General features: G+C 37.6%; 1 protein-coding gene across 1 annotated transcript in view; it reads right to left on the reverse strand.

The window, feature by feature from the left end:
* Nucleotides 1-731: 731 nt before the first annotated feature.
* eys (eyes shut homolog) overlaps nt 732-21,242 on the reverse strand; it is a 352,522-nt gene continuing 332,011 nt past the window's right edge. The window contains exons 45-50 of the mRNA XM_069179989.1: nt 14,250-14,416; nt 13,842-13,986; nt 10,032-10,206; nt 6,459-6,631; nt 3,658-3,819; nt 732-2,599 (exon numbers count right to left, since the gene is read on the reverse strand). Coding sequence (XP_069036090.1) covers nt 1,401-2,599; nt 3,658-3,819; nt 6,459-6,631; nt 10,032-10,206; nt 13,842-13,986; nt 14,250-14,416 — 2,021 coding nt within the window. The 3' untranslated portion in view covers nt 732-1,400. The remainder of the gene's footprint in view (nt 2,600-3,657; nt 3,820-6,458; nt 6,632-10,031; nt 10,207-13,841; nt 13,987-14,249; nt 14,417-21,242) is intronic.

The raw sequence follows: 21,242 nt of genomic DNA on the forward strand, positions 1-21,242 counted from the left end.
TTCAGCAGATGAGCACTTTACCAAGATACCATCCCAGGTGCTCCAGGCACGTCAGCTGCATAAATGGGCACCAGCTTTAGCAGATGTAGTGCTACTCTTGACTTGTGTCCCATCCAGGGGAAGAGTATCATGCCTAACATGTTTGCTTAGTGCTAAATAACAGGGTGAGCCACCAGACCTAGGGATGGATCTCACCTATTGACTACAGCAGATGGGGCATTGCATCAGTGGCAATTGAACCAGAAACCAGTGTGCATCCTGAATGGCTTTGAAACTACATGGTTAGCATTTCCCAAGGACTGTGGGCATCTGGAACAAGCTACTTAGCCATGTTTTTCAAGCTGATATCTGGCATCCTTCAGGAAAAAGCTGGGTGAGTTCCTTGGATCAGTTAGCTACTACCAGATGGACTCCTCTCTTTTTATCTTTTCTTATGTTATGTTTCTAAGTTCAAGGAAGTTTTATTTAAGGCAAGTAGCTTGGTAGATTGCTCAAGTTATGTTGCATGGGTGTCATTTTAACAATGGCCACGGACAGGCGTAGCAAGAGAGTTCGCAAGACTATTATTAAGTTTTCATGGCTAACGGAACTAAATAGAAAACCTTTTCATAACCTTCTTTCCCTGTTTAGCCTATCCTGGTTTGAAGTTTGATTAACAATTGAAGTTGGATCCATAGCTGAATGTTCCCTGTGAATAAATCTCATGAGATGAAAAGCACATCAAAATGGAAGGTTATCTTATAAAACACTTTAAACAAAGTTTTTTTTTTTAAAGTTTAAAGTCAGCAAACTATCTCCATTACATATTTATCAATTTACCAAAGGCAAAATGTTTAGTGGTTTTCTATTCCTTTTTTTCTGACATGTCCAGCAAAGTTTTTGATTTAATATGTCAATTCCTGTGTTGTCATCACTATATTTAGTTGGAAGAAAAACTGATTTTCCAGATAATTATAACCAACTCAGTATTTTATTCCACTTAGAATACTAATGAATCAGACACTTCTAATTACAAAAACATTGCAGTCACGATTTGAAATAAAAATCCATACTGGAATTATGTATTCATATCTTCTGGTAATATGCCTTTTCTTTTATACATCACAATAACATACAAGTAATTCATGGGAATATAATTTTAGTCTAATTCACTCTTCCATCCTAAAGAAGACACCCACACTCCGTCTAGTGTGGATTTTTTATATAAATCTTTACGGTGTTTTGAACACTCCATGCCCAATCATGCACTTTACAAAAAAATTAAATCGATTCATTATTACAACACTATTTGATGTCCAGTTTTTTCAGTCTTAGTACCTGTCTAATCGTATGAATACTTGTCCTTTTGTATAGAGAGGTTTTATGTCATACTAAAGCAATCCCTGAAACCTGCATTTTTATTAAACCGTGTCTCCGCTATAAATATTGTAGCCCTCCGAGCTTTGAAGAAACTGTACCTTTTTTGGGTCCTGGAACAGAATGACATCTTTAATCCTACCCACTAACCCCTGAGTGAAAAGACCACCTGTTACACTGGCAATATCTCTGTGAAGCTCAAATCCCCCAAAGAAACAGATGCCACCATAATTTAAAGCCACATAACGCTCAAATGGGTCTATATCTTCAAAAAGCACCCTCTCCTCATTAATGTACACTTGGAAAACTGTTCTTTTCTGAATCACAGACACAAAGTGCCATTTGTCACAACACAGGCTGGTCCCACGGTAGGTGAAAGGAACAGAAATCCTCTCCCCCAGGTTTATGGCAACTTTAAGGTGGCCGTTGTTAAGCCCAACTGCAAGGTAGTCTTGGTCTTCATCAGCAGCAGTTCCCAGCCAGAGCAAGAGACCATCACTTTTGCTGCTTGTGAAATTAAAGGAGATCTTCGTAAACTTCAGATTCCTTGTTTCATAATCTGGATCCTCATATTTAACATAAGAGTTGCCCGTAAACCCTGCAGTCCGGAAAGAGATGGGTTTCTCGCAGTGTTTTCCTGCCCATCCCAGTGGGCACGCACAGCTGTAGGAAGCTGAAGGAGCGTGGGGCGTGCAGAGGGCGCCATGTTGACACTGGTTGTCTGCACAGAACACGGACAGGGTACACTGGGGGCCCGTCCAGTGAGGGGGGCAGGTACAGCTGAACCTCTGGAAACGGTCTAATCTGCAGGTTCCATTGTTGCTGCAGACTTTGTACCCACAGGCCGTGCCATCCCAATCCCCCACGCCAGCGCCGCCGGACGCCCCCGTCTCGGTCAAGGGCAAGTCCTGCTCATTCAGGACCACCTCTCGGATGCAGCCGGTGAAGCCGACGGGTTCATCCTCCACAGCGCTGCTGGAGACTGCAGATAAAGGCGACACGCCTCCCACGAAGAAGTGCGTGTTTGTGTCGAGTGCCGTCATGCCCGGAGTCGAGTTCCGGCTCACCTTTGCGCCGTCCAGAACCAGATAGCCATAGTTTCCCTCTCTGCCTGCGTGAACCGAGTGCCAGGATTTGCCAGTGGTGTCCACTTGTTCCCTCGACTGTAGTGTGTGAGTTTTATCCCCCAGGTGGTAACGAAGCTGCACATAGCCATGCGTCAGGGATACACAGAGAAAATCTCCTGTAGGAAAACACAGTCTATTATACAAACTGAATGAGAAGCAACCGCCTTCACTACATTTATCTGCTCTGAAGCCGAAACAGTGACTGTTGTGTATTTTTATCTTGGTTTCTGCTTACTCCTGGAGAGCAAAAGGTCCTCATAGGTTTTTTTTTTCTATCTGAACCTTTCAAGTGTTAATCAGTGATTTAAGTGACTACAATTATCACTATTATCAGGGCTTCTGCTATTGAGCATTGGCTATTATAAGTTTTATTAAAGAAATACAAAACTATCAGCAGCTTAATACATGGAAAAATCCTTAGTAAAATGACTAGTTCACAGCTGAACTAAAACCCACTGAAGATGTGCAGTTCAGTTAGCTTCATGCAAGATAAAAAATGTTTAGTATCTTGTTTTTTCCACAAAAGCTTTAATCTTGGCAGTTTACTGCACACCTATGTCTGAATTATGAACTGGAATATTTCCAAATTGTTTATGAACAATTAACTATTACAGTAATTATCCCAGCATACATATGTGTGATTAAATGGTAAATGTATATTTTTGTGTTGAAAACATAAGTGGTTCCTGCTAAATCAATACAGTGCTAATCGGGGTTATGTAAGGGCTTTCTGTTCTAAGAATATATTGGACTCTTTCATCAATCTAATTGTGCCTGGATTTAATTGGATTATGGCAAAGAAGTGTATGACTGCATGATAAGCAGCTTTGAGACCCTATTCAGCATTTTATGATGTTGGAAACTTATGCACCAGGACATTTTTTAAATTTCTGCTCCCCCTCTGTTAAAACCTGTAAAATTTTCCACCCATTGAAACAGACATTACATATGCAGGGTGTGTAGCACCTGACTACATTTAAAATAACATTTGATTTAAGATGATTTCCTTATGCTGCTGCTCTTTTAGTCTATTATCAACACAATATCGCAAAGCATTTCGATCAATTATATTGGAAGAGAAGTGATGGACTATTTGCCTAACAACACTATTAGAAATATCTACCTATGTGGTGCAGACAAGAATTTCAGTGTCCAGTCTTTTTCCTTGACCAACCTGCTCGTGGGCTGAGGTGTTGTGCTGTGTAGAACATTATGCCATCTGGGGACAAAGGCTGGAACTGCAGCCGCAAGTGTGTTTTGTGCCTGATGTTAAAAGGAGGAAAAGACATCCAGGAGGACTGGTCGCTGCTGAAGAACGGATCGCTGATGGTGAGGCCTGCAAGAGACACGGACAACGGAAATAATTTCAGACTCAGGGCAGAATGTGTATCTCTTGAGATTCATGGACTCAAAATGCAGAACGCAGGGCAGGTAGACATAAACAGACACTCACACCAGGGCCAGGGTTCCAGAAAGCCAGTTAACCTCCCACTATTATTTTGGACTGTGGGAGAAAACTTGAGTGCCTGGAGGAAACTAACGTGAGCGCATGAGAACATATAGACTCCACACAGAGCCGGGGTCCCAGAGCTGTAAGGCAGCAATTTACAAAATTAGAAAATTACAGTTAAGATTATATAACATTATCATCTTTCTCAGTTTATTTTTGTAAACAGTTTATACTGTTTGAACTGAACCCAATTGAAGCAGCACTGCTATTTCACTGTACCACCTTGTGTATAGATTTAAAATTGAAAAGGTGCATACATGAAAGAGTTTTGAAAATAAACTGAGAAAAGAAATAAACAAGAATTTGAATACTTAAAATGTAATTCTAATACTGATGGAATGATTAAATCGGTCTTCGTTTCTTGGGAATAATGAACAGACGTTCATTTGCATTTTTATTATTTAGACAACATTGCTGCCTTCTTGTCAATCTCGATATGTATTGAAATTGAGGGCAGACAGCATTAGGACCCGTAAAGCTTATAATCCCTTATTTAAACTGATTATCAGGCAGTGAGCTAATTAATGACCCTACAGGCAGATCCTAATCATACTCTATAAAGATATGGAACATTAAAGAATCACTATTTTGTGCATGGTTTTTTTAGACAAAGTACCTAGATATTGGACATTGTTAATTTATACAGTTTTGACTGGTTATTACTGACAGTGATTTGTGGGACTTGGATGCATTAACACTAAAACCCCTTATTAGTGAAGCTGATTAGGTGATTTTACCAGTTGAATTTCAAACCTGGAGAAAACCACAAAAGAACACAGAAAGAAACGAAGCTGTCCTGTTTTTCAAGAGAACAATGCCTTTGTGCCGTCAGGTGGACTTCCAGCAGTGGAACCACGTTGTCATGAATCAAACCTCTGTTTGACCACCCTGATGGACGTTCGTGGTCCATCAGGTACAGGCATGAAGATTGGCCAGCTTGATATGGAGGTGCGAGTGTAATGGTCTGGGCAGGAGTGAGACTGATGGCAGCCTGACTGCATGGCTCTTCATCCTGAGCCTTCGTGGGCCTCTCTTCTGGTGAGCTCATCCTGAGGTGACAACATTCCAGCTGTACAGCACACATCCTCGTGCTACTAACATCAGCTCATGGAGAAATGAGAAGTGTCAGTTATTTTTTGATATTTTGGAAGGTCTACATGTCAGACGTGAGCCCCATGGCTCACCTGTGGGATGAGCTAGGAATGATGTGTGGTCTTTAGGGCTGAGAGACCAGGGAACAGGCACATGCTTGTTCCAGCTTTAAGAAAGGAAGATGAAAGAACTGATAAGTCACCCTCTGCAACCCTGTGGTTGCTTTCAACACAGGCCACACACTGAACTAGCTTGTTGATTTTTTTTTAGACCAGCCCTATTGATGACCAATGTTAATCATCATCACTGATTTAATTGTCTTGCCTGTCCAAGAAAATGTACCTACTAAAAAATAGGTTTGTCATTGTCCTAATAATAACTGAGATTTTGTTGCAGTTAATAAGCTCCTTTTGTTGCTCAGTATTCCAAAGAAATGTAACATTCATACAAATACACATGTGTGACACACAGAGCCGCATTCTTCATAATATTCAGGGTGCAATAGGCACAATGCACCATTGTTCATGATTCTGACTGCAGTGAACACATTTTTTCAGAGATGTGCAACCTAATATGGTGAGTTATATGGAATCCTTTCAGTAAGTGTCTGAGATATGCTTTATTTTACTTCAACAACTAGCTTGTAAAGCTTTGCAACTGATCTGAATAGCACTTTCTGTATTTTCTGTTTCTGCTAACTTTGCAAGTCAATGATCAAAAGTCATGCTGACACATGATGACTTGAACAGGCGACTACACTAAATAATCCTGCTTAGCACAGTGGTCAGAGGGCCCTGATCAGTAAGCTGCTGTGTTCCACTAACAGTATTCATTGCATGAAATCTATGAGACTGCTGACTATGTGCATGAAAGAGAAAAGGCCAGATCCTTTGAGTCTGCTTAAATCATGAGAAACTTTGGATCTCTGTGTGAGAGATTTAGCTCAGTTTGCACAAATAGCTCAGCACAGTGAGAGAGGTCTCCCCATGACTTCAGCCCCATTCACTGAGCACAGGTAGGAGCTATAATGATGCTCTGGTTCCTCAGTTAACTACAGCTTGTTAATATCTTTCCAAATTTTAACTTTTTCATGCACTTGAGTTAAAGAAGGCAGGACATATTAGTCTGCAAAACATATAGCAATAGAAACAGGATATCATGCAATAAATGTCAAATATGTACTGTATGTTATGTAAACTCTTGCACACAACAGAAAGAATAAATGCCTATAACCAGAATAACTGAATTTACTGAATGAAAAAGTAACATTTGAGTACAAATTTGTAACAACCCATAGAAGAAATTCCATTTCTGACTTGCAGCAGTCTGAATAAAAACAAGTTGTATGAAGGAAAGGAACGTGCAAGACTGACCTTGCTCACAGTACAGGCCCGTTGTGCCGAGAGGGCACTGACAGGTGTACCCGTGTGGCAGAGGCAGGCAGGTCGAACCCTGGGCACAGCGAGGAGGGGGTCTGTGTTCAGGGTCACACGCCGACACTGTCTCCGTGCACAGTGTCCCCTTCCACCCAGGGGGGCACCGACAGCTGTGAAACAGAGCAAGACCGCAGGTTGTCTCCAGGAGGGAAGTAGTCAAGAGCTCATCACTGAAATCATGATATTCTCACCTTTCACAGGCAAGGTATCATTGCACTTCATAACGTGTTTATAGAAAAAAGGCAAATCTGATAACATTTCAATGAGAAACAATCAAGAAATACATATATCTAACTTTCTCCTCTAATATTATATTATTTTCTGAAGAACTATTTTATGGTGATATTCAATTCATGGGTTTTTGTTCCTTATTTCAGTTATTGCTACTTTGCTCCAGAGTAAAGCTTGCATGCAGTGCCACCTGTTGGTAATATTTTCACCTGGATCTCTTATAAAAAAAAAACTAAATTGCTTCATAGTAAAAAATCAAAGATTACAAAACTAACCATTTACACTTAGTCACAGTCAGATCTTAACATTTTGTCTTTATGTTTGTGTCTGTTTATTGATTGTTTTTGTTGAACCTGTCTACTTCCTGGCCTGCCAGGTCAGTCGCACATTCTGAGCTCATCCATAAAAAATATTATTCATGGGTATCTGCAGGCCTTGTGCTTCTCCTTGGTACAATCACACTCAATTTACTTTGCGTGACCTTGTAACTCAATCGACCCCATTAATAAAGCACACCAGGCTGCTAAGAAATGGAGCCACAGAGAAGGAAGAACGAAAGGAGCTACAGAAACTCCTTGTGAACTCTGAGGGGAACAGAACAGTAACACGTCTAGACTCTAGCCTGTCTTTGTATCTGTTAATGTGTGTTTGCCTGTGTCTATTAACATAATATATAGAATAATGTATATTAGTAGATGAAAAACTAATACTGTACTGAGATAAAATTAAAGACAGTAGTACAATATGTTCTTTTTCCGAAAAAAGTAACTTTTTATTTTTTTTATGAAGGATTGAAGCTACTACATAGAATATCAGTAAGATCTTCAACAGTTCAAGTTAAATCTGAAATAAAAGAATGTACAGGTAAGTAGTCACAGTGATACTTTTTAAATAATGTTTAATATGGGCTAAAGGACAGAAACATAAATTGATCTCCCTTAGTCCAAGTTGCATATTACGTATATTTTTATTGTGATACATTATCTTTTATTTTTTATTTGGTTTCAGTGGACACTTTACACTTATTTCAAACCACTGGTATTTACGGGACACAATAACAATATGTGTGCTTTCACATTTTCTTTATAGAAAACCACTATTAATGCTACTTTATTAAAATTAATTCACTTAATTATAATTATATTAACAATTCATTACATTTATATAGTGCATTTAACTCCAGAGAATCTCAAAGTGCTTACTATATAGTCAGGAGACCCACTTTGCTACAAAGCAAATGCATCTCTACAATGTTTCTAAGGTCCTCTGCTATTTCTTTTGATCAGGTCATGGTTCACATGAACAGCTCTTTCTTGAGAAGAGCCTTTGTTATAGGGCAGGGCACCTCCAACCCACACCTCCAATCTCATCTCATTGATTGCAACACCTGACTCCAATTAGCTTATGGAGAAGTCATTAGCCTAGAGGTTCACATACTTTTTCCAACCTGGACTGTGAATGTTTAAACAATGTGTTCAGTACTGACAAGAAGAAGTACAATTGTTTGTGTGTTATTAGTTTAAGCAGGTTGTGTTTGTGTATTATTGTGACTTAGTTGAAGATCAGACCACATTTTTATGAGTAATTAATGCAGAAGTCCAGGTAATTCCAAGGGTTCACAAACTTTTTCTTGCAACTGTATATAAATACACCTCAAACCCCTTAACCTCATGTCAAAGAGTAAGAACTGCTCACTCTTTCAGATCTATCAGTAAGTGATAGAACTGCTAGGAAGTGACAGAACTGTAGCTACATTTTCATTCGAGTAACTTGTCACTGGTTACCTTTTAAAAGTACTTTCCCCAATACAATACATACTGACATATGTATAAATCGTATTTCTCAGAAAAAAAATGTTTAGGACATTAAATAAAAAAAAATTGAACTGCTGTATAATTTCCTCACAATTCTGTCATGCAGCACATGATTAGAATGATGGGTTCCCCTAACTCCTACCAGGATAAAAATATTATTTAAATTAAAAAGGAAAAGAGCAGGCAAATGTATCCCCCCTCTTTTTTTTTTGCTTTTTGTCCCCTGTCATTCACACTTAATGTGTTTAACAACCACACCATTCAATTTTCTGCCTGCTTGAAAAATGTTGGTCCCTTTCACACCTTCCTCTCTCTGGAGCAGCTAAAGGGATAATCACATTGATTACCTCAGCCACAGAAAGCACAGACTCACTCAGGCACTGTCAAATCTGAAACATTGACACATGACCTGTTTTCCATTTTAATAACTTTGTTGGCAAACAGACTTCAGAAATGTATTATCTCCAGCATGTGACACTGTGGAATAATTTTTCTATGAAGGAATGTACCTATCTTTCAGGACAGTCAAAAGCCAGTCAGAATTTTAGTGGAGGACAGAATAATTCTATTACTGTACTTCTATACAGTCTATGTGAGTGCATTTGTCCACATGAACTAATGTCTCTCTATAAATAAAATGTTTCTGCTTAGTTTTCTAGTTTACACAAACTGAAATAAATTAGTACACTAAAAATGTGCTTACTCTTATAAGATCACACTCCACATTGTTTCAGTCTATTTAATCTTATCTTAGTAGTAAAAAGAGAAAAAAACAAATAAATGCAAGATTATTTTACACGGAGATGCACTGTATCAAAACAGTGTTGAATGTTGTGAGTATTTAAAAGATAAATATTTTTGAAAACTAATATCAGTATGCAGGATTGAGAAAGTTCCATTATTCCTTCTAATGAAAAAGCAGATAAATACCGCATTTCATTTGTGGAATTTAAAATTCTACTTTGGTAAGAAAAATATTCAGACTGTAATGAAAAACTATTATTTCCCTTAATATAGTTTTTTCTCTGTACTCCCTATAAGAACTGTTACCACTGTTTACCACTATTTCCACTGTTTAGAGTGGAAAACACAGCTACTCAGCTAAATGTCCAACCAGAGGAGCAGTCTAGAGTTTCAGTAGAGATCAACAGAGTGAGAAAGAGGTACAAAACTAATCCTTAAAATTGCATTTCTTAAATGAAGCATTAAGAGTAAACCATGAATTTGAAATGCAACATTTTAAAATGTTTCAACAAATGTTAATTTACTCCCTTCTTTGTCATTTTTATCTCTATTAGAAATTATAATTTATCACTACACGGATCAAACTGGTTTCATTTGTTTCCTCCTGCATTTTTACATGCTGAATACAAGACACTGCATTGACAATTTGCCCACACTTTTTAGTGGAAAAGTGTGTTTTGAAGTGTTGTTTTCAATGTGAAGATGTTGTTGTCATACTTACTACACAGTGGAGCCCGAATCCACACATGATCCTCCATTCCCGCAGGTGATCATTGTGCACGCTGTGCTTTCACACTGACCCACGCTGCGGCCAGCATCAGCATGGACCTCTGGCTCTCCTGGAGCTCGGAACTGGGCCGTCCTCTTAGTCCGAACTTGCAGATCAAAGATGCAGCCTTTACAAAAGCACACAAGACAGATGGCCTCAAGCTCAGATTTGGGAAGAAATGGAGCAAAAAGTCTTATCAAATCCAATGAACAGTTCTCTGAGTATTTTAGTATAACATACACAAACATTTTGCTCATTATAAAATCTTTATATTTATTTGGTAAACAACACCAAAAGATGAGCCTAATCTATTTGCACCTGTTTCATTCTATCACCAAAATAAACACACCAGCTAGCCACCCTGTGCTGGAGTGTGCTTGCATTTTGTGTGAGTCACTTGAGTAAACAGAATGCAGAGAAATGTCATGTTCATTCATGAATATTTATAGCATGATGCTATTTATTCTCTGGACCTGGTATACTTAGACAACTCCTGCAGAAAAACAAATATGCTTAATTTATAAACCGGGCAGATGGTAATTGTTGATAGCATTGCAATTTTTTAGGTTAATGAAAATAAAGTAAAAGAACACAACTGAAAATTGTAAATATAAAGTAAAACAACACACAGTGGGTGAATGTTTACATTAAATACACCTTCTATAGAAAATAAATTCCAGAAAGTAATAATGCATGTAATCTATATTATTGCAATTGCTGATATTCAGTAATTGCTGCAAAATTACTTTGAGAAATGAGTTCTGCTTATGGTTTCATGCTGAATGTAATGTATCCATTACATGATTATGATTTCATTTGAAAGTGCTGAGAGGAACACAATTGTTTTTCAATTTCCTATCTATTTCTCTTATATCGTACAGTGCAATGTCCTTTAAGGAGAGACAAGGGGATTAGGAATGAAGAGGAAGGCGAAAAGGGTGACGGTTAGGATAGATATATAGGTATCCTGAAATGATATCTAGGAATGAGGACCTTAAATTGCATGTGAGCAGAGACAATAAAAATCAGATAAGAGTGCGGTAGAAGGGCTGCCAAGAGCCAGAGAGAATATTCAGTGAGCTGCAGATGAGTTGGCAATGGTTTCTGGGTGATGGGAAATGAACTGGGAGAGACCTGCTGCTGTCTCGTCAAGAGAAGACAGGCTTTTGGACAGTTGTATTTGTATTTAGAGAGTTTTCAGTGTTGTTAAGAAAAAATGTCAGGAAATGTGAAATGTGCTGTGTAAAAATAGAACCCTATTTGTGCTAATTCCAGAATTGTTCATATTTATTAATAACCGTTGCCTCAAAAAAGGGACGTTTTGTATGTTTGTGTCAAATTACTAACTGCTCAGCAGTTGATGAGAACAATGATGTTCTCATTTTTCCATAACTGCGGTCATGGTGTGACATTGAGACAAGATGGCTACTGAATGTACAGTACTTGGAAGCCAGCGTGGAAGACAAACCAGGGCTTTGAGTGTGGGTTACTCAGAACAGTGAGTTCAATTTCAAAGTAAAGGAATTGAGTGACACCCCTGACCAAAAATGTTTAACAGGAAGAGAGAACAGGTTGATGGGGACAGCGATAGATTCATCCTAGTGACAGATTAAGATGGCTAACAGCTCGGTGGGTATTTTTGAGTTGTGTGGTAACTGGAGAAGGTAAACTGAGGAGTGCTGCATTGAAATGTGTCACTGTTGTGCGGTAGCCAGTTTGCCAGGCCCAACAGTGAAGATGAAAGTGAGAAACTTCTGAAAAACAGGAGCAGCTTGCTGGAACAGCGCTGACTGCGGCTGTCAGCACTGAGGAGAGATGCACTGCCTGGGAAGATAACAACATACGTATCTTCTCACCACAGATGAGAAAGACATCATTGAGTCAATGATAATGAACATTGTTATAACAGCTGCATACAGATGGACAGTCTGAGAGAGGTTCTGGCCCTTGAATAAAACAGATTAGACAAAGGGTTTAGAAGATCTTATGTAAAAATGTTGTGAGAGAGATAAGCTTAGGACCTATGGAATCAATCACAGATAATACTCTATACCTGAGAGTGGGCTCTGAAGGAGAGGGTATGCCAGATAGAGAGTTAAATGATAAGAATTGTAAGAGTGAGAGAGAAGATTACAGGGAGGAGACTGGAGAAGGAATATCAGGCTTCTGAATCTCAGGATCAGCTCAGTATTCCCCAGAAGGGGACAAACAGAAGATATATCATCCCAGAGAGTGTCACAAGAGAGTCAGACTGTAGTCACAACATGCTGTCAGGCAACTAAAATGGCCAAAACTGTCACAGGGCAATGTTGTTGATAGTCATGTGAGCTGCTGTCATAGCAGGCCAAGACCTAGAACTGTTACATGCACATACACATAGCCAGCATCCAGTGGCAGCAGCTGAAATCCTGTCAGAACATTTACAATGACTGTAATACGGTTTACAACATGTTAGAACATGAAATAATGAAACTGGGGAAAATGTGCTGCTCCTTTAACAAGAACATTTACAAGTATAGGTAAACTGTCTTTTAGGAAAGTATTTAAATTGCGTCATAAATGAATTTAAACTCATAAATGTAATGCCTTTTTAAAAGACTTTCAGGAAAGAAATATGTCATGCAGTTAAAATGTTTTTGAAATTAATGGATCTTATGATACAACAATAACAGGGTCATAAAATACATTTAAATGCAAGTCTCAGACAGGGAAAGCTTCATCTGTTAAATTCATTTCCAAGGCTGAGTGCCAGAATTATATTATGTACAAGCAGTCACGTCATCCAAGTCCTGTTTGTCTAGAATGGCAAACAGCAATGTAGGAAAAATACAAATCTGTAAACACGTGCTAACTACAGAGGCTTAATTCAATAATAAAAACCAAGTTCTTTAAACAGTGAACAAAAATGTATGTTAAATCCTATTGTGCTTTATCTCTCATAGGACTTTAGACTAACACAGTGAGCTTTCTCTGGGTAATTTGTCTCTCACTGGCACATATTTTGAGTGTTTTGAATTTGATGGTTTATTATTTTCCTTATAAGTCCTAATGCTGATTAGAGTGCTTTGGATGGTGTGCTGCATGCTTGTGGCATTTTGCACATTCTAACCTCAGGAGGAAAATTCTAAAGGCTAATTGTTAGCCTAATCCTTCTCAGAACTGTAGGCAGCAGGGGGACATTTTGTTTTTCCTGACAGTAATAACTAAAGAATAAAAAACAGCGATGACTAGAAAAGAGGTCATTTAGGGGTCACACAAAGGTCACTTAACTTCATGTAAAGGATAACAGCCAGCCTTCAGAACTTTTTTTCTGGTCACCATAACAGAATGCTGGGACTATGCATGACACAACTGTTTTATGAGACACAACTTTCAAGACAAAATGTTACAGTATACTACTCTGGGTAAGAGCATCTACTAAGCAAAAAAAAAAACAATAATAATATTTTGATAATAAGCTCACCTGTGCCATCTAATAATTACTAATGTCTGCTGAAATGCTGAAATATACCATGTCAGAGCAATTTTCTAATACAATGCTCTAACCAAAAAATCGGTGTCCTTAGAAACCGTGATATCAATTATAACCAGAACAAAAACTAACAGACTCACTGCAAAATTGATACAAGATACATATTTGATTTTTGATTTGATATGCAGTTTAATTAATTCAGAAAAAAAAGAAACTTTATAGTAAAAAAGCACAGAATAATAATTAAGATAGTCTGTTATTTTAAACAAAGCAGAAACAAAAGCTCTTACCCTGAAACCCATTCTGGAACTGAGCACCCACGGGCAGTAGTTCTGGAGTATACTCATTGTATCCACCCAGAAAGAACTTGCTGAAAACATTCAAACCAACCAAGTGTCCTGGAGAAGATCCAGTCTTATTCTTTTGCTCATCCACCTGAAAAACAAGAACTGTGTTTTTAGGTTTTAAATGCATTGTAATGCAAAGGGTAATTAAAAGGCCGGCCCCTGTAATGTTACTGCGAATGTTGTTTTTCCATTCACTTGTTTCTGAATAGATAATTCTGAAGTCATTTTTCTGAATCTGTGGAAAATGCAGCTGGATGTCCCTAGTTGCACAAGCTGTTTTCTTTAATAAATGAAAAACCTATCTGCAATACAAATGTTTATGAACAAGAAGCTTGTATCTCAAACACTAACCTTCAGCCAGCCCGTTTTGAGGAATCTGCCAAAGCGAATGACGTGGACACGCTGGCCCAGCGTGAGGGGTTCACTTAAAATGGTGGTGACTCCAGATCCCAGATTAAATTTGTACATAATTTGGCCATTGCGCACACCCAGGACCAGGAAATCATCCCCATTGATACCTTTAAGCACAAAGATAGAATGGTGACACTTCAAATTTGGTACAAGAAACACAGGGAAAGACCATAACAAAGGTTAACAAATCACATTCTAGAAAAGGTTGGCCTAAATGTTTTAATAGAAGAATTAACTGAACAGAATGAAAATACTTTATAGAGAAAACTAAAAGGGATAAAGATGAAGATGAGGCAAAGCACAGAGAATACACAGAGCTGCTAACACAACTCACGAAACCAAAAGAATCAAAAAAAGGAAAGGAAGTATACAGTAGCTTTGTGAGTCAAAACTATTGCCTGGGGCTTTTTTCAATATTACATACAATCCCAAAAGTTCAGAAAATGGAGCAGTAGACTGTCTTAGGGATACACATTTATCTATTATAGAAGATGAGCAGGGAAAATTGGGCATCAAAGATTGCTTTGCACAGGTATTCACAAAAGATGAAATTAATTCCCTGCAGGTAAAAAAAAAAAGAATTCTGCTAAGCTCTAAACAATTTTAGTGTATAAGAGGATAAGGCATTAAAGGTGCTGGCTGAATTTAATAAAACAAATTGCCTGGTCCAGACAGTGAATTTGTGTGCTTCAGAGAAACAAGACAACCTATCAATAGACTCTCAGGGATATTTCATATCTCTATGATAAGAAAGGGGTTGTGCTTGGTTATTGGAAAATCACAAATGTAATACCTATCAATTAAAAAGATTGACAAAATGGTACCAGGGAGCTGTAGAGCAATACCTTCCCCGGTTACAAGATGCAAACAAGATCTCATGGATGAAAACTGTGTTCTATGGGACAGAAAGGATTTAAAATTAATGGATCATGCCTAATGAGTGAATTGGATTCTTCTTTCTTTGAGCAAGAATCTAATTCATTAGATAACTTTAGGGCATATTACATGACATATCTAGACTTTTAGGAATTATGTTATAATACACCATATGAAAGACTATTTTTCAAATGTAAAGCTGCAGGAATACAAGTTAATGTGTGCATGTAGATAAAGAAATGTTTAAAAACAGAAAATTATGGACACTCATAACAGGAGTTACATCACACAGGACTAAAGGCATTAGTGAGGTAGCACAGGGTTCAGTTTGAGGACTTCAGGTCTACCTGATCCATATCAATGGTCTAGATCAGTACACTGAGTAAACTCCAATTCGCAGATGGTACAAAAATAGGCAATGTTGCAAATACTGTAGTATAATAACAGCACAAGCCATATAATTGGGTTGAGAGAAAATTCAGTACTGGATGGACCCGTGGCCAATGAAATTGAATGTGCCCAAACTTTTTTCAAGGAGACAATGCAGTGAAGCGATAAAAAGGTTTAAAAAAATGTGTTTTATTTATAAGAGTATTTAATTTAAATCAAGGCTGGTTATGTTATGCTATTTATTAATCAGATCATATGTTGAATACTGTGTTCAGATTTGTTCTCTATGCTTTAATAGGTGTACTTGTTTATTCAAAACTTTGTTTACACACTCAGACATGTGTCATAAATTAACCCTACTTGAGGTTTATGGTTCCCCATGTTTACACACTTGTTTATGCAATTTATGACACTTATGTCTGAGTGCATAAACAAAGGTGAACCACAATGTCATCATACAGAACAAACATGAGCGAGTTTTGTCTTCTGTGGCAGTCCATTTCAATTATTTTACAAAAAAATGAACAGAGTTCTGAGATTAGTAGAGGGCTGATATTAATTATAAATCCAATTCATTTGTTTAAAAAATAAAAATTATAAACATTTTTAAAAATAGAGCTCAAATTGAAAATTTATCTGAATAAAAATAGAAGACACCAGAACCAGGGTCTGGAACTACTATACTGGAGGTAATACAATGGACAGCATCTGATTTAATCCTGGTCTTAGGGTATGCCATACTCACTAAATAAATGTTTTAGTCTGAAATGGAGAAGATTGTGTACAGAGCTTAACTAAAAAAATTTGAAAGACTCAGAAGATTACTTCTAGAACTCAGGTGGAAATTACTTGGTTTAGGAGTATTTAACACCACCAAGAGTACCACTTTAAAAAGAAACACCTCTTAACCTAGAGGATTGTGAGTATCTGCAAACAAACTCCTATGTTTTGTCGGTGAAGCTCACCTTAAGAAAAAGAGCAGAATTCAAAGAACATTAAACTATTACAATACAATCAAGTTGAGCTGAAATTTCGAGCCATTTTTATGTTCTTATGCAATTTGGTCAGCAAGCAGAGAAACAAGCAATTTTCCCTTTTTTACTGGATAACCGTTACTTTGTTCAGAAGTAGAATCAAACATATCATGGTAAATTTCCAAATCTACATTTATTGGGGTTGTTGAGGAATTTATACATTTAAGATTAAAGTTACCATCTTTTATTGTAGATCACTTGCCATTTTTTAATCTATTCAAACAATTGGCTCTTTATCAGAATTGTGTATCCATATGTATAAAATATTCACTTATGCACTTATAGGATACATATAGGCGTATGTGTAGTGAAATCTACCTCTTAATTTCCATTTGTATCTTTGGGACCTTTCATAAAAATGAAATGGCAAAATTTATAAAAACAGACATGAATCATTACTTATGAGTCATTTCCTTGTTTGTTTGCATAATTTCATTTGCCATGTGTGCTCTGAAGCAAGAGTTTAATACTTCCATAGCAATGCAAATCAGTCTAATTCCAAAAGCCTCATGGGAGCTTGTCTGGTGAAGCAGAGTGAACACTGCTGGTTTCCTCATTTTCACTTTTTCCACCGAATACAAAACGTTTACAACAAGTAATACAAGTAGATCCTGATATATGAGCTGTGCATATGCTTCACTGTGCACTGTGTATGTCAAACATACAGTTTGACAGTCTTGTTTATTTTATACTTTAGTTAGGAAATTCAGCTAAGATTTTTTAATGTTGAATTTAGTTCTTAAAGGAACAGTACTGTGCATTTGTACTGGGTGTATGTCTAAATGTATGTACTTTTTGCTTTCTGAATTTCCTCTCTTATCACCACACACTCTGTGTAACTTAAGCCAGGTTAATATTCATTCTCCGGTCCTTAGTCATTCCGTAATTTTATTTTTCTATCTTTCTTTCTACCTTTCCTTTCGGCCTCAGTGGTTCATTCCCTTCTTTCAGTCTCTTGTACAAGTAATAGCTATAGCAATATGAAACTCTTAGAATGTGGCAACCTTCGCTCACTCTGCACTTCTTCCACAATATCAGCCACTTCTACTACCGGCTCATACAATATAGGCTGGAAAAGGGCACGCAGCTCTTCCCTGTTCCAGCTATTGAGTTCTGGTGTTCTCTCACAGATATCTCAGTACTGGCAAAAAGTGTCAACAAACTGGTTGACAATTTGGGGGGAAGTACCATCCTTCAAGGACAATGCCACTTGTGGCATCACATTCCCCTTCTCTCTGAGAAAATGTATCTTTTTGAAGCAACATTTGCATGTTGCATACGTGACAGACCATCCATATTGCTTTGGTGTTTACCTGCTTCTTGGACTGCTGTAAATTTGTATGACTGGAGGCTCTGGCCACATCTTGCGACTTTATCGCTTTTGTCTTTATTTTTCATCATTCGTGTCATGTGTGCGTGGCCGGTCAGTAGAAAAATAAGTAATACTTTAGCAAGTCTAAGGCTCTGTTGATTGGCTTTTCAAAGGCAGAATAATGTTTTTCTGCAGGTGATAACTGTCACCTGTTAGAAGAGAAGAGAAGAAGCGAGAAGAGAAAGACAAACTCAGAGGCAACAGCTTTACAAGTGACCATATTGAAAGTATAGCTTCTGGATACTGGGTTGCCTAGTCCAAAATCACCAATATGTACTGACACTTCTTATCAGGGCAATTTTACCCCGATAAGACAGTATAAGGCAAATGAGGAATGAACCAATACCACCACCTTATAATTTCCTTGTGGCATTCTAAAATGTAGGCGAGCTGTTATATATGGTTTTGTCACCATCTGTACATGTAGCAGCAAAATTGTCCCTTTTTGGAGCTTTATTTGACTGAGAATTACACATTGGGCTGCTAAAGTTTCAATCTTCCAGTTTTATAGCAATAGTTATAGCTAAGTCTGACCCGCTAGCTCCCAAATGTCACAGCATTCACCCAAAGTCACATCCACTTGCATAGGTTCTTGACATAATGAACAATATCAATATCATAAAGTGTCTTCTTTAATGATAATTATATCATCTGGGAACTTCTGATTCTTCAGACTTTGAGCCAGCTATCAGAGCACATCACTCACCGTCTGAGAAGTCTCTTTAACAGAAGTCCAGATTGGTCTAAGTTCTGGAACATTTCTTTTATCACTTTCATCATGTTTTTTCTTGGAGCACAGAGATTCCACCAGATCAATAATGTGGTCTGTTTTGTGGACTTCCTTGACTGAATAACTCCTTGCATATCCACAGGAAGGCTGTGAAAATGGTTTAATATCACTCGCTCAATGACCTTATTAAATGGTAGTTCTTCAGGCTGAAACCATTTCCAGGCTAGGTGTATGAAATCAAACATTTGAAATCGAGTGGGCTGATCTGGACATTAAACCCAGAAATGAAATATCTGAGCTCTAACTGCCATTTTTACTCCCAGTCATGCGGGAATTTCCCTTAAAAGGATATCATAATTTTCAGCATCCTGCTGCTGTAGGTCATAGTAAGCCTTCTGTGCTTCTCTTGGCAATAAAGGTGCAATTATGCTGGGCCAGTGTCTTCAAGTACACCTCCACATCGTGTGAGGGCATCATTTTTTGTTACCTGCTTCCTAGGGTGTGTGTCTGCCCCATTGTCCACCAAAGAAGCTCTTTTTATAACTGCTGATAAGGTAGATGTTACAAATCCATCTGCAGTCTACTGATCCTTTTTCTGCACAAGGAGGGCTTCTTGTTGAGCCAGTGTGGCTTGGGCTAACTGCTGCAGTAAGCACTCTATCTTCACAGCGGAAGAAAAATTACTTCATCAGAGGAGAACAATCATTTTTTCTTTTCTTTACATTGTCAACTTTCACCAAATGGGGTACTGTTTTCGTTACTGCTGCTGAATTTTCATGTGGGCGTAAATTTAGGAAGGCCCTGACACACAGACAAACTGTGCAAACACACTAACTGATGTGTATACAGACTGGGTGCTGGATGTCTGAACAAGTTTTCCAGAGATATTCGTAAGGCTTGTTTCATTTTATCTTTCAAGATCCTCATTTCAAATTGGTTTTAGTAACTACATAGGCTGAAGCTGGAACAAATAGTCTCTCTTGATTCTTAAAAATTATTATGTTTACATGCTGCAAATTCTTTCCTGATTTTTCTGCATCACTAATAAACTGAGATATGTTAAGAGACTATGGAAATGAGACTCAAAAGTATTTCTTAACTTCATACACCAATAGCCCTTCACAATATAAATATATTGACAACTACAAATCATGGCATTAACTATTACATTAATATACTGCATAACTGTTCCTTTAAGAAGCCATTCACAGAATTAATTTCCTTTTCCATTCTTCACTGCTTCATTTACACCATATTAACAAAATAGACATTTTATAATTACAGCTCATTAAAGTCATGACTGAGCAGCTCTGTCTTATTCTCTGTGTCCCATATTCTGTAACACCTGAACATTACCTTGACTTCATCGAACCCTTTCTATAATTAGTTTTTACATTCTAGTGACATCGTGTTCTTTGATTGTCCTTTGTGAAAGCTGATGATTAAATGTTTTGCCACAGATGACACAGTAGGTAGCAGTTACTAAAACCAACCTTTAAATACATTGCAGACACGTTGAGTTTAATTTCTATATAGTTTCATATATATTGATTTTTGAACTAGCCAAGCAACAGACAAAAAGGAAAATTAAAGTTCTGCTTCTGCCTAACATCCACTGTACATCCCAGCTCTACAATGTGCATTTAGAAGCATGTTGGCAAAAAGCTCGAGAATCAGGAATTGATCTTGGCTGACATCTTGTTGCCAAAGTTTAAGACCTAATGTAGACTTTGCTTAGACCAAGAACTATGCCATCATCAGAAAAGGAGAGGGAGTCTCTCTTTAATTAGGACAGTCATTGATGCGGGCTCTACAATGTTGTGTACAGCCATGACTCTGATGAAAGTCAAGGGCATCACACAGTAAAGCTTCAGAGAGGGCTCTATAACTATGAGAAAATTATGTCCGCTGGTTTCAAAAAACCTTTAGACATTTATTTATCTTGCACTGGTGATATATTGTGTTGTTACCATCCACTGAAAAATGTTTAGAAATCATATGCATAACTGTAAAGGAAAAAGTGATTTCTCATTTAAAAAATACTTTTTTTCTGATGTTGCTGCTGTACTTTGTAATTTCTGTATTTTTAGTTGATGTGGTCATTTCTAGAGAAAATTGTAACACATCCTGGGTATATCATGTTAAGTTGGAACTTGTTTTAAAGACAGTGTTTGGAAATAATAACCAATATTTATGCATTCAAATATACTGACATTTTCAGTTCATTTTGACACTGGAATGTTAATGGGAAAAGCTACTGTATTTCTTGTGTAGACTGAGTTAAACTCTGATTCACTGTTAATATTCCAGCAAGTAAATATGAAAAATGTATAAGCTATGTAAGCTAATTATTTAGTCTAAGTAGATCACACTGGTCAGAAGCAAGAGGTTTGGAGAATTAACAACACTAAAAATAATGCATACTTCTGAGCGTGAAAAAGATGTAAGCAATTGTTGCCAATTGTTTTCATTGTGGATGTTTGAGTGGGGAGCTGTGTCAGTATGCGTTGATTGCAAAGGATCAGAAACGG

The sequence above is a fragment of the Lepisosteus oculatus genome, chromosome 17, assembly GCF_040954835.1.
Source record: "Lepisosteus oculatus isolate fLepOcu1 chromosome 17, fLepOcu1.hap2, whole genome shotgun sequence".
NCBI lineage: Eukaryota > Metazoa > Chordata > Actinopteri > Semionotiformes > Lepisosteidae > Lepisosteus > Lepisosteus oculatus.